At 40.7% G+C, this 13,540-nt stretch overlaps 1 protein-coding gene across 5 annotated transcripts in view; it reads left to right on the top strand.

The window, feature by feature from the left end:
* RALGAPB (Ral GTPase activating protein non-catalytic subunit beta) overlaps positions 1-13,540 on the top strand; it is a 108,835-nt gene that overhangs the window by 43,907 nt on the left and 51,388 nt on the right. For 3 of the 5 annotated variants that reach the window (XM_070051846.1, XM_070051844.1, XM_070051845.1), the window contains 7 exons: positions 147-295; positions 405-621; positions 3,142-3,177; positions 4,395-4,596; positions 8,286-8,453; positions 8,871-8,985; positions 9,345-9,492. In XM_070051846.1, the coding sequence (XP_069907947.1) occupies positions 147-295; positions 405-621; positions 3,142-3,177; positions 4,395-4,596; positions 8,286-8,453; positions 8,871-8,985; positions 9,345-9,492 (1,035 nt within the window). The remainder of the gene's footprint in view (positions 1-146; positions 296-404; positions 622-3,141; positions 3,178-4,394; positions 4,597-8,285; positions 8,454-8,870; positions 8,986-9,344; positions 9,493-13,540) is intronic. The other 2 variants (XM_002710810.5, XM_008256002.4) reach the window with 1 other exon arrangement.

Genomic DNA, 13,540 nt, shown 5'->3' with positions numbered 1-13,540 from the left:
TAGCTGTGGCCAGCTAAACAATTTTCTGGTACTCTGAAAGAAAGTGTGAATGAATATTGGGAGATACTTATCAGTCTTGGAACTAGTGTTGCTTGGGAAGGATTTTCTGAACTATGAATGGTAACTCCCTTTTTGTTTTTTTAAAGGCATTTCTAGACCCAGACCAGACAGTGCTCCCCCTACACCTGTAAATAGATTGAGTATGCCTCAGAGTACTGCTGTCAACACCACTCCACCACATAACCGGAGGCACCGGGCTGTTACTGTGAATAAGGCCACCATGAAGACAAGCACAGTAAGAACTTTGATCACCGTTGTTAAGCTGTGTAACAATGGCTTTTAATGAAGTCCTGCCGTTTTCTCAAACTTTTCATGGGTGTGGGTGTATTTTTGTCTTTTAATAGGTAAGTACTGCTCATGCCTCGAAAGTTCAGCACCAGACATCCTCTACTTCTCCTCTGTCAAGCCCAAATCAGACTAGTTCAGAACCCCGGCCACTGCCTGCACCTCGGAGACCAAAGGTTAACAGCATCTTGAATCTCTTTGGATCATGGTTATTTGATGCAGCATTTGTTCACTGTAAACTTCATAATGGGATAAACAGAGACAGCAGCATGACTGGTAAATATTGCTCAAGGAATATGTTATCATTTCTTTTATTTTCTTTTTTTCTTTTTAATCTTTCCTACCTGCAAGATTAAAATGTATCTTGAAAAGCTCTCTGTTTCTGACCAAGCAATGTCTTGTGCTTAACCCCTTCCAGCTGAAGTAACAGAACTTTGGAAGTTTTCCTACCTGTTCTTTTTATGTATGTTCTGTGAAGTTTGGCCTTTTGTCTGGTTTTATTATACTCAGGGTAGCTACCTTTTGTTGAATCAGATTCTTTTCAGTAGGTGACCTGGAAGTTCCCTTCATGTCAGCCAGGATAATAATGTTTTTATGAAGAATTAAAGGTTTTGATTGGAAATTTACTTAGATTTTGACAGCCATTCAGTCATTAGTACTTATAAACATAAAAAAAAAAAACTTCTGCTTCACAGTAAATTCTAATTTCTCAGGTTTTAGTCTAGAGAACTTTATTTCAAGGGTACCCTTTTCAAACATACTGTTTGCTCTGTAACATAAGACTGGTGGAAAATTATTAACTGAACCCTGATATCTTCATTTTGATTGCATTATAGAAATAAAGCTGACTAAAATCTGATTTATTTTTGTCATCTTACCTTTAATCTTAGAGGTATTAGCATAGGGTGCAGGGTGGATGAGTGGAGTAGTCAGAATGTTTTGAACATTTATAATACATCTTTTAAAGCCAAATAATAATGATGACTGGCCTTTATTGAGCTGTTATTGCTGTGAGCCAGGCCTTGTGATAATATGCATTAATGAGTGTATTGGCTGTGTGGTCAGACAAAGCCGTTTTCCATTTGGTTTGGAAATAGAGATAAAAAGATTGTGTTAGTTTATAAAACTAATATATTGGCCATAAAGGTCTCTGCTTTCTCTCAAGAATGTATTCTTACCTTTTTGAATCATCTCAGAACTAGGGTCAGGATCTGTGAACCTTATACACATATTGTTACTTTGAATCTTCTTAAAAATGTCTTTTTTTAAAAAAGGAAACATTTATTTATTTATTTGAGAGTCAGAATGACAGAGAGGGGGAGAGAGAGAGAGAGAGAGAGATCTATCTGCTAGTTCACTCCCTAATGGCTGCCAAGACCAGGCTGAACCAGGCCAAAGCCAGGAGCCAGGAGCTTCATCTGGGTCTCCCATGTGGGTGCAAGGGCCCAAGTACTTGGGCCATCTTCCGTTGCTTTCCCAGGTGCATTAGCAGAGAGCTGGATCAAAAGTAGTGCAGCCGGGACTCAAACTGGTGTCCATATGGGATGCTGGCGTGTAGATGGCAGCTTAACGCGCTACACTACAGAGCCAGCCCCCAAAAATGTCTTAAATAATTTAGAAAGGTTACAAGTAGAAAGATTTTCAGGAATATAATTTGAAAGATTGTATAGTTGAATTTAGGAATTCCTTTGCTTACTTTCTTTATTCAAATTAAAATACTTTATATTTTGCCATTGCCATATTATAATTTATTCTTAAGTTTGAAAGTAGTGCTTACTTACAGATAAGTAAATATGCTTGTTTACTTATGGTGACTAATTGAAAACTTTTAAAAAATATTTTTGTTATATTTTCTTTGTGTTAATATATTTTGAGTTTCCTAAACCATGCTTATATTTATTAATTTGTATTATATTTTCTAGAATGGTCATTTTAATTTAAAATTTTTATTAAAGTATAATTCTTGCAGTGTGACTTTTTTTGGGTGTAATTGTGACAGTGAGATCCGTGAATCCAGAATGGTTCACCCTTCTGCTTCATTGATTGGTTTGCTTAAAAGGGAGCCTACAGATCTTTCTGCACTCTAGCATGTTTGTAACAGCTTTGCTTACCCTCTTGCACCAGAAGATAGAAGTCAGCATTTAAATCATAAGTGTGCAACTTCTTACTTTTAACTATTACCATTTTCTTTGGTGGAGAAGGGATATAAGTTCCTCTCCTCTTCATTGTGTTCAGATATGATAAAGACTGTTACATTACTTAGGAGATATGAGATGTCCAAATAGTTGAAGGGATTGTAGATTGCTGGAGGTGTCAATCTTGAGGTCTCAGGGGTGGTGGGAGGCTTGAGTATACTAACTCTTCTCCAAGTACTGGCTGCCATCAAGGAATTCTGCCATGTTGTTCACCTCTAACTTAAAGTGTTTGCTTCTTTGAACTGGTTAGCTTTAGATTTATGTGACAGTGCACTGTACTTTATAAAAAGTAACATTTGAGCTGGGAAGGGTTAATGAACTAAAATTTTAATGCACGTTATGGGCAGTTCAAAACCTCAGTTCTTTGTAGCTGTGTAATTTTCTTTGTTCATTGTTTGCATGATACAAAAATCATAATTTTGGACCTGAATGCACAATTTCCTGTGTTTTTGAACTAGCTTGTGGTATCGTAAAGCTTTAAATCTAACTTTTAAAAAGCTAAAAAGCTTCTTAACTTATTGTAAAATTTCACCATCTTTAAAGTATTTTATAATTACTGCTGTCCTTTGATTTGTTTCCATTTATTTCTATTATCTTGCAGCATCTTTTATCCAAATTCTTCTTTCTTATAAATCTTGTAAGTAGGAACCAGAAGCTTCTCCTTAATTGCAGTCATGTTTTTATTTTTTTCATAATTCCATTAAAAAATTTGATTGTCATTGTCTCTTGTAGTTTTTGCACTTGGGAAGAAAAATACTTTTCTGTGTTTTGAATGGGGAAGATTGTTGGCAAAAGCAAATTAATCTGCCTGAATCAGTCCCATTATTTTTGTATACTAGTCTGGTCATGTCATGAATTCCAGGACTTTGCACTAACTGTGTTTTGGCTTTTTTTTTTTTTTTTAAAGCTTTAAGCTTATTTTTATACAGATTTAGTGTTTGATTTGTATGCATTCTGCATGTAGTGTTTTCAAATGTATTATTGCTGGATAGCTTATTCAGGACTAAAAATGGCTCATGGGAAGTTGCATAAAGATTTATTCTTGTCCTCACATTCTACTAAATCTATTATTACAAAATAATCTAAACATTTTATATAAAATAATAAAAGATTTCAGAGTGATTTTCAACACACTATGAAATCTTTTGTTAAAAATAAAAGCAACTTTCGAAGGGCTTCTGTTTCAGTGACAACAAATGACTATGATAATCTTTCTTGCCAATTCAATTTTCTAATTTATCAACCTTAAGTTAGCTGCTGTCTGTGGTTGTTAAAATTCATTCTCATTTTGCTTGGTTGAGCAATTCTTTGATGTGTGTTTTGGAATTGGGTGGGTGGTGGGAATGCTCTCTCTTCCTCCCTACCCATTTATCATCTTTACCTTGCCCTTTCCCTAAAGTATATAAACTGGCATGGGGTTGCCCTTTTAATTATGATGTCCACCTGGGGTAATGTGTAAATTCTAGTAGCTATTTTTCTTAATGTTTAAGCATCATTCAATAGAGGGAGGGAAAAACAGAAAATAAATAATAGTAAAGCCAAATTCTGTATTATATATCTGTATAACTATACAGATATATAAAATGTACTCCTCTGATCAAAAGTTCATATGAAAAATGCTTCTTGTACAATCTGTTAAATGCCACTGTAAATTAATTGTTACCTATTTTCAAAGGATACTTCAGAGAGCCCTTTTTAAAGAAATTAAGACATAGTTGCTAAACAAAAGCATTATTGGATTATATTCGAGTAGCTATTTATAATGACACCAATATTTGATCTTTGTGTCCAGGGTCCCATGAGCCTACGTGGCATGTTGACAAATATAATAAAACCCTCCTTTTCTCTCCCCAGCCATTACAACACAAGCTAGCATGGAGTTTCGACGGAAAGGGTCACAAATGTCCACAGACACCATGGTTTCCAATCCTATGTTTGATGCAAGTGAATTTCCTGATAACTATGAAGCAGGAAGAGCTGAGGCTTGTGGGACACTATGTAGGATTTTTTGTAGCAAGAAGACTGGAGAAGAGATTCTGCCAGCTTATTTATCCAGGTCTTAGAATTTTTTTCCCGTTTAATGTAGTTTTGATAGTAAAATGCTGTTGTAGCATGACTTGGTAGGCTGAATTGATAAGTAAATGTCTGAAATACCAGCAAATGTCCGTAAGTACTTGAAATTTGATTTATTTATTCCATTTTACCTACCTCAATAGATTTGGTGAAGACTCCTTTAAGACTCATTGTTTTGTGTTATTTTTTCCATCTCATTTGAAGTTTATTAATTATAGGGAGATTTAGACAGACCCCCAATAATTAGTTAATGAATTTTTAGCAATATTCAGTACTGTCGACAGTCTGGAGATAGGTCAGCTGTGAATCCTACCTGCAGGGAGCTTATTTTCTGGAGTAAACAAAGCCACGTACACAAGTAAAGTGATCCAACAGAAATAGGAAGTTAGTAGAGAGGGGCACAAATAAAGTGCTAGGGGCATTCAGAAGAATCAGTACATTCTTACCCCAGGTGGCTAAGGAAAGAGAGGATTGGATGACTGTGCTAGGTACACAGAGGATGGGTAGTGTTTAGATTATATTAAGATCATCTTATCTAAATCTCTCACTATACCCATGTTTGTAAATGGCTATGCCATTCATTTAGTTACTCAGGCCAGAAACTGGGCTTCATTTTAGTTTCTTTTTTCCCTCTTTTTCTCTAGTTAATCAGCCAACACCTGTCTTTCTGTTGCTTAACCTTCTTTCTAATCTCTTTCCACTGTGATACTTCAGACTTTGTCATTTTTCTTCTATATTAACTTATAATGGCCTTCTATTTTTTTTTTCCACTCTGTTTTGCTCTTCCCAATGAATTGTTATTTATATAACTCCTGAAGTGAGAATAATATAACTAAGAGCATTTAGGTATCTGGGTACCTACTAGGTTCTCAGGAGAGAGAATTTGGCTATCAGCGGGAACCAGGTACAGAAGCATAAAGGCATGAAAAAAAATGGTATATGCATGGAACTAGGTTTTTAATGTTTATTTATTTTCATTTACTTTAAAGGCAGCGTGCCAGAGAGAGAGATATCTTGTATCTGCTGATTCACGCCCCCAAACCCTGCAATAGACAGGGCTTGGCCCTGCCAAATCAGGGGCCTGGAACTCCATCCATGTCTTCCACAGGGGTGGCAGAGAGCTGTCTTCTGCTGCAGTGGCCCAGGATGCATTAGCTGGAAGCCGAATTAGAAGCAGAATAGATAGGACTTGGACCAACCCTCTAACATGAGATGTGAGCATCCTGAGTGGCAGCTTAATCTGCCATGCCACCACACCCATCTCTAGTCAGGCTATCTTAACCATAGGCGCTTTTTTTTTTTTTTTTTTTTTTTTTTTTTTTTTTTTTACAGGCAGAGTGGATAGTGAGAAAGAGAGACAGAGAGAAAGGTCTTCCTTTGCCGTTGGTTCACCCTCCAATGGCCACCATGGCTGGTGCACTGCGGCCGGTGCACCGTGCTGATCCGAAGGCAGGAGCCAGGTGCTTCTCCTGGTCTCCCATGGGGTGCAGGGCCCAAGGACGTGGGCCATCCTCCACTGCACTCCCTGGCCACAGCAGAGGGCTGGCCTGGAAGAGGGGCAACCGGGAAAGAATCCGGCGCCCCGACCGGGACTAGAACCCGGTGTGCCGGCGCCGCTAGGTGGAGGATTAGCCTATTGAGCCGTGGCGCCGGCCCAACCATAGGCTCTTGCCTTGAATTTACAGAAACCTTCTCCATCGGACTTATGGAAAGGTGAAAGAGTTAAGAGAAGCTAGTAATGTTAATAGATTGTAAAGTCATGAAGTGCACAAGTCCTCATGAAGAGTGGGAACCAGGGACTAGGAAGTGTTCAAGCACCTGGATGCTTTTCCCCTTTCTGTTTCTCTGTCTTTATGTCTCCCACAACTGCTCATTTTTCTCTTCTCATCTTCTCACATTGCAGTATGCTTCCAAATTCCCAATACCGATAGCCTTGGTCCAGGTGACCAAGCAGGGCTAATTAGCATCTCTGAATCCTAATTCCAGATTCAAGAAAAAGAATCTGGTCACTCAGGTATCTCTCTCTGGTCAGGTGTCTTATCTGTAGTCTTGTCAGCTACTGCTGTGCTGATAGGTTCTGTAAGGATGCTGGATCTCATCCCTTGGGGCTGCTCATTTTATCAGCAGGAAGGCCACAGGCAGGGGAAATATCCCAGATGGTTTCAACAGTAGTAGGGGAGAAGGGTATGACCGTGAGCTTTCTCTTTGGCCCATAAGACTGAATGGGTGCTAGTACAGCAAACCAAAAGAACAGATTTGTGGGCCGGCGCCGTGGCTCAATAGGCTAATCCTCCACCTTGCGGCGCCGGCACACCGGGTTCTAGTCCCGGTTGGGGCGCCGGATTCTGTCCCGGTTGCCCCTCTTCCAGGCCAGCTCTCTGCTATGGCCAGGGAGTGCAGTGGAGGATGGCCCAGGTGCTTGGGCCCTGCACCCCATGGGAGACCAGGAAAAGCACCTGGCTCCTGGCTCCTGCCATCGGATCAGCGCAGTGCGCCGGCTGCAGCGGCGGCCATTGGAGGGTGAACCAACGGCAAAAGGAAGACCTTTCTCTCTCTGTCTCTCTATCTCACTGTCCACTCTGCCTGTCAAAAATAAAATAAAAAACAAAACAAAACAAAAAAAAAAAAACAAAAGAACAGATTTGTGAGTGGGCAGATTGTTAATATGGTCTTGACCCTTTTGAAGTGCCTATGAGATATTTATCAAAAAATACTTATTAAATGCCTACCTTTTTTGCTAGATGTTGTATACAGGGGTATTGTAATAGACATGTCCTGCCCTCAGATATCCAGAAAGCTTTTGATTAATTGATCTGGAGCTTAATTGAGAGGAATAGCTTAGAACTGGTTTGATTATATCCAGTGACTTAAGTGTTTAAAATCAGGCTGATAGAAGAGAGAGCTTAGGGAACTGAGGCTGGCTGCCTGAGGAATATCACTGTAAGTATCAGGGGCAGGTGGGGAGAGAGGATCTGTTAAAGGAAATAGCCATAGAGGTCTGAGTAGAAGAGTAATCAAAGGGTAGGATGCTTTCAAAAGGCAAAGTTAAAACTTAGAGATATCTTCTATATTTGCCAATCAGAAGTCTTTATTTGCTAGTGTGGTTTTATTTTAGTTTTAGGGAGAGAAGATAGATTGAAATGGATTGAGTTTACAGAGAAAAATGTCTTGTAGTAGTAAAAGAGTACACTGATATGAATGATGGGAGATTGACTATTTGGTGAGGTGATTGGGAGTTGGGGTGGAAGTTAAAAAGAAAATATATTTAAAATATATTTAGGTATATGCCTAAAAGGAGTCTCAGTAATCTTCATATCATGTGAATGCAGACTTGAATGAGGTTCCTTTCTTTCATTATCTTCCCATAAATAATGGGAAAGGGAAAACCGATGAATACACAGTGTTTTTTTTTTTTAGTGCTGAAGCCTTTTTTTGTTGAATGCCTTATTTTTCAAGTCTTAAAACTTTTAAGAAAGTGTACTAGTCGTGAAAAATTTTTCTTCATTAAGAAAGTCTGGTTCTTAGTGTATGTGATTCTGAATTATTTTAATTCTAGTACTATCTTTTAAAGAAAAGACACAGTGAGGAATCAAAATGACTATGTAGAAAGTATTATAATTGTGAAAAGTTTTGATTAGTAGTTTGTTTAAAATCTTTTTCTTGCTTTCCTAGATTTTACATGCTTTTAATTCAAGGTTTGCAGATAAATGATTATGTGTGCCATCCTGTCTTGGCCAGCGTTATTCTAAACTCCCCTCCTTTGTTCTGCTGTGACTTGAAAGGGATTGATGTTGTGGTTCCTTACTTTATTTCAGCTCTTGAAACCATTTTGCCTGACAGGTAAGCTGTTTTCTCTACTATTATGTCAGTTGTCTGGTTTGACCTGGTTTTGGTGCTTGCTTCTGTTTCCTAATTTATCTTGTCCAGTTGTCAGCATAGTCCAAGGGGACACAGGCCACATTAAATGAGTGTAGAACATCCAAATCCATTTTATCCCTGGACTCCTTCAGTTCTGCCTGTCCCTGGGCTTGTTGAATCGTTTTGTCTGGTCTAGAAGGGTAAGAGCAACCCCAGTCCAGAGGTCCTGTCTTTGTAGAAGAAATAAGTCAGTCAAATTCTAGTTTAATTCAATAATAGTTTTTCATAGAATCTCACGCACATACCCCACATTAACGTGATACTTGGACTGTGATATGTTTGGCAATAGCTAAAAACATTTCAGTTTAAAAGTACTAATAGCTTTTTATTTTTTGGCAGAGAACTTTCAAAATTCAAAAGCTATGTAAATCCAACAGAATTGAGAAGATCCTCCATTAATATCCTACTTTCTTTGTTGCCCCTCCCTCATCATTTTGGCACAGTCAAATCTGAGGTAATGTTTTATTAAACTTTTCTATATTCTTCTGTTTTATGTGCTAACATAAGTCAAATTATATTTAACAAATGAAACAGGAGCTTTTAAAAAATTGTTATTTAAAATGAATTAACAACGTTGATTTGTTGTGATATTTCTCCCGTCACTTTGCCAGGATGTGTTGGCCTACCATGTCGGGTGGTAATAGGATCAGTGACATCTGATAATATATATTGAGTAGATTAGCAGCAGATTTAGCACAGTGACTAAAATTTGACTGAAAGCTTTGCTCACTCTCTTTGTCTACTCTGGATGTTCCTATGTGAGCATAGTATACCACAACAGTTGATGTTAAATATTATTTGTTTTTTCCATAGGTGGTCCTGGAAGGAAAGTTTAGTAACGATGACAGCTCTTCTTATGATAAACCAATAACTTTTCTGTCCTTGAAGTTGAGACTTGTGAATATACTAATAGGTGCCTTGCAAACAGAAACGGACCCCAACAACACTCAAATGATACTAGGTTTGTGTTCACCTATTTTTCATATGTGAAAACCTAGGTATAGTTGACTTTCACATGCTGAGCAGATAGCAGTCAGTCGAAGGAACCTAAACTCAGTGTAGCTCTACTTATCATTCTGATTCAGATACAGAGTTTATAATGCTTTTTTTTTTTTAAGATTTATTTATTTATTTGAAAGAGTTAGAGAGAGAGAAGTCTTCCATCCGCTGGTTCACTCCCCAATTGCCTGCAGCAGCCAGAGCTGTGCCGATCAGAAGCCAGGAGCTTCTTCTGGGTCTCCGACGCAGGTGCAGGAGCCCAAGGACTTGGGCCATCTTCCACTGCTTTTCCAGGCCATAGCAGAAAGCTGGATCGCAAGTGGAGCAGCTGGGACTTGAACTAGCACCCATATGGGATGGCAATACTTCGGGCGGTGACTTTTCCTGCTATGCCACAGTGCTGGCCCCATATGCTTTTTGTTTGTTTGTTTGGCCCCATATGGGATGCCAGTGCTTTGGGCCAGGGCATTAACCCACTGCCCCACAGCGCCCCCCCCCCCCCCAATTATGCTTTTTAATGTAAAAAGATTGAAGGGATGAAGTGAGGGAAAGCAGTTATCTGGTTGATATCTCTCCCTCTCCTCTCCTCTTCCCTTTTCTCCTTTGTCTTCTCTTCTTCCTTATTTCCCCCTTCCTTCCTTCCTTCCTTCCTTCTGCCATTTCTTCTTCCCCCTTTTCCTTTTCCTCTTGCTCATTACTTACATATGAAAAATGTCAGCACCCAGCCAAGAAGAAATTGTGGGGAAGCTGTCATACTTCTCCACTCTTTCCTGTTGGTCTCCTGATCATGCCCATCTCTGTCTCAAATGTCTCCTCATCCTCATGACCACTGCCATATTTTAAGTTGTCATACTTAGTAACTTGATGGCTACAATCATCTCTCATTGTAAAGCCATCATAAAACACGCCAAACACCAGAGTTAAGGGAAAGGCTTATTGTTGAGTCAGGGAAGCCTGACGGGCCGGGGGTGGGGTGGGGTGGAGAGAAAGTAAGAGCGGGGGGGATCAGGAGAGAGAGCACGTGTGCCAGAGGGCAGGGAAGTAGGAGCATCAAATCTCATTAGGGTGCGGGTGGAGCTGACACCTGTGCTTGGGCCACAGGGCTTAGGACTGAGGCTTACTGTGCAAGGTGGCCACGGGGGCTAGAGCCTAAGATGGCATCCAGGGCATAAATGGCACCACAGATAAGACTACGCCATTTTACTAACACTCATCTATCTGACTTTTCATCAGTTCCAAAGGCATGATCCTACTCTTGAGAGGAGCACCAGAGAAATGAGTGGCTTTGTTCTTAGGTTTGAGTGAGATGCATTGCAGAGAGTGTTCTGTCTTCACAAAGTGGTCATAACAGTAGAAGGCAGTGCTGGTTGCATATCATGTTGTTCAGTGTCTTTGAGGTTAAGAAAAAAGAAACCCAAAGGACAGGGAACACTTCAGAAGGAACTGGGAATTAAAGTGGGTCTTGAAGGACAGGATTTGCATAGGCAGAAATGAAGTTAGGACTTCATTTTAGGAGAGGAAATGACGTGGTTAAAGAATTGGTGATGGCGCAGTAGTTGGAGTTGATGCTCAGGAAGTATAGTACTTAGGAAGTGGGGAAGTAGAATAAATAGGAAAGAGCAAAGCCCTTCATTTTGGGAAGTAAGGAAGCAAGTTATAACATTCTCTTTCATGTTGTTGGTAAGGTTCTAAAAACTTATAAAAAGGGAAAGGAGGAAAAATTGAAAGCAAGAAAATCTATAACCATTTACACTATATAATTTGCAGTTGGCACATGAAGAAGATTACGTGATAGAGAAATAATTTAATTGGGGGAGGGAGGCTGGCATCATGGTGCAGAGGACTAAGCTGCAGCTTGTGATGCCAGCATCCTACATCAGGGCACCAGTTCGAATCCTGGTTGCTGTGTTTCCAATTTAGCACCCTGCTTATGTGCCTGGGAAAACAGCAAAAGGTGGCCTTGATATACTTGGACCCCTGTCACCCTTGTGGGAGATCCAAATGGAGTTCCTGGCTCTTGGCTTTGGCCTGTCCAGCCCTGGCTGTTTCAGCCATTTGAGAATGAATCAACAGATGGAAGAGTTCTTCTTTTCTTTTTTAAAGATTTATTTATTTATTTGGAAGTCAGAATTAGAGGGAGAGACAGAGGGTGATCTTGCATTTGCTGGTTTACTCCCCAGCTGGTTGCAACAGCCAGCACTGGGCCAAGCCAAAGCCAAGTCCAGGAGCTTCTTCCAGGTTTCCCGCGTGGGTGCAGGGACCATCTTCCACTTCTTTCCTAGGTGCATTAGCAGGGAGCTGGATCACAAGTGGAACAGCTGGGGCTCAAACCAGTTCCCACATGGGATGCCAGTGTCACAGACGGCAGCTTAACCTGCTGCACCACAGCACCTGCCCCTATTTTCAAATTATGTATTTATTTATTTAAGAGACACAAAAGGAGAGCAAACACCCATGTGTTGGTTTACTCCCCAAATGCCCAGAAGAGCTGGGACTGGGCCAGTCCAAAACCAGGAGCCAGAAACTCAATCCAGATCTCCCACCTGAGTGGCAGGAACACAGTTACTTTCACCATCATTGCTGCTTCACAGGGTTTGCACTAACAGGAAGTTGGAATTGGGAGCCAAGCCAAAACTTGAACTCAGAAACCCTATGGATATGGATATGGAAATGGAAATTGGGCATCTTTTTAAAAAATATTTATTTATTTATTTATTTATTTGAAAGGTAGAATTTCAGAGAGGCAGAGGCAGAGAGTGAGAGGTTTTCCATCTGCTGGTTCACTCCGCAAATGCTTGCAGCAGCTGAAGCTGTGCTAATCCAAAGCCAGGAACTTCTCCTGGGTCTCCCACATAGGTGCAAGGGCCCAAGGACTTGGTCCATCTTCCACTGCTTTCCCAGGCCATAGCAGAGAGCTGGATCAGAAGTGGAGTAGCTGAGACTTGAACTGGTGCCCAAATGGGTTGCCAGCACTGCAGGCGGGTAAAGCTGGCACTGGAAATTGGGTGTCTTAACCATGAGGCCAAATGCCTGCCTCTGGGCCAGGTTTTTTTTTTTTAAGATTTATTTATTTTTATTTGAAAGTCAGAGTTACACAGAGAGAGAAGAGGCAGAAAGAGAGAGAGAGAGAGAGAGAGGTCTTCCATCCGATGGTTCACTCCCCAAATGGCCGCAATGGCTGGAGCTGCGCCAATTCGAAGCCAGGAGCCAGGAGCTTCTTCCGGATCTCCCACGTGGGTGCAGGGGCCCAAGGACTTGGGCCATCTTCTACTGCTTTCCTGGGCCATAGCAGAGAGCTGGACAGGAAGTGGAGCAGCCAGGTCTTGAACCGGCGCCCATATGGGATGCCAATGCTTCAGGCCAGGGCATTAACCCACTGTGCCACAGCGCTGGCCCCTGGGCCAGATTTTTAAGAGATCTTCTCGAGTTGATGTGGGCAGTCTGACCAAAGATTGGAACCAGACTCCACCAATGGCATGAATACTCTCTCGGGTACATTTTGAACATAGAGGGTTGTGTGCATAATGATTTGACATGAGAATGTTTCAGATTGTTCAAATTACATACATTTGAAATTACATAATTTCACTTGAAATAGGATTCATTCTGCAATTGATAGAACATTTGGTTTGATTGTCCCTTGCTCTGAAGAGCTCCTTGTGCACATCCCTAGGAAGAGTCATGTCACCCTTGCTACATGCTTGTATTTATCAATTTTGGGCAAGAGTACTCCCTCAGTGGGATGGGAAGCAATGTGCTATGCTCACCATCATCTTTCTTTTTTGAAGATTTATTTGTATTTGAAAGACAGTGTTACACAGAGTGAGGGAGAGAGAGAAAGAGAGAGGCAAGGAGAAAGCCATCTTCCAGGGGCTGGCACTGTGGCATAGCAGGTAAAGCTGCCCACTGCAATGCCAGCATCCCATATGGGTACCGGTTCAAGTCCCGGCTGCTCCACTTCTGATCCAGCTCTCTGCCATGGCCTGAGAAAGCAGCAGAAGATGGACCAA

The sequence above is a fragment of the Oryctolagus cuniculus genome, chromosome 11, assembly GCF_964237555.1.
Source record: "Oryctolagus cuniculus chromosome 11, mOryCun1.1, whole genome shotgun sequence".
Lineage (NCBI taxonomy): Eukaryota > Metazoa > Chordata > Mammalia > Lagomorpha > Leporidae > Oryctolagus > Oryctolagus cuniculus.
Note: the sequence above shows the minus strand (reverse complement) of the source record. Positions and strands in the feature narration are given on the sequence as shown.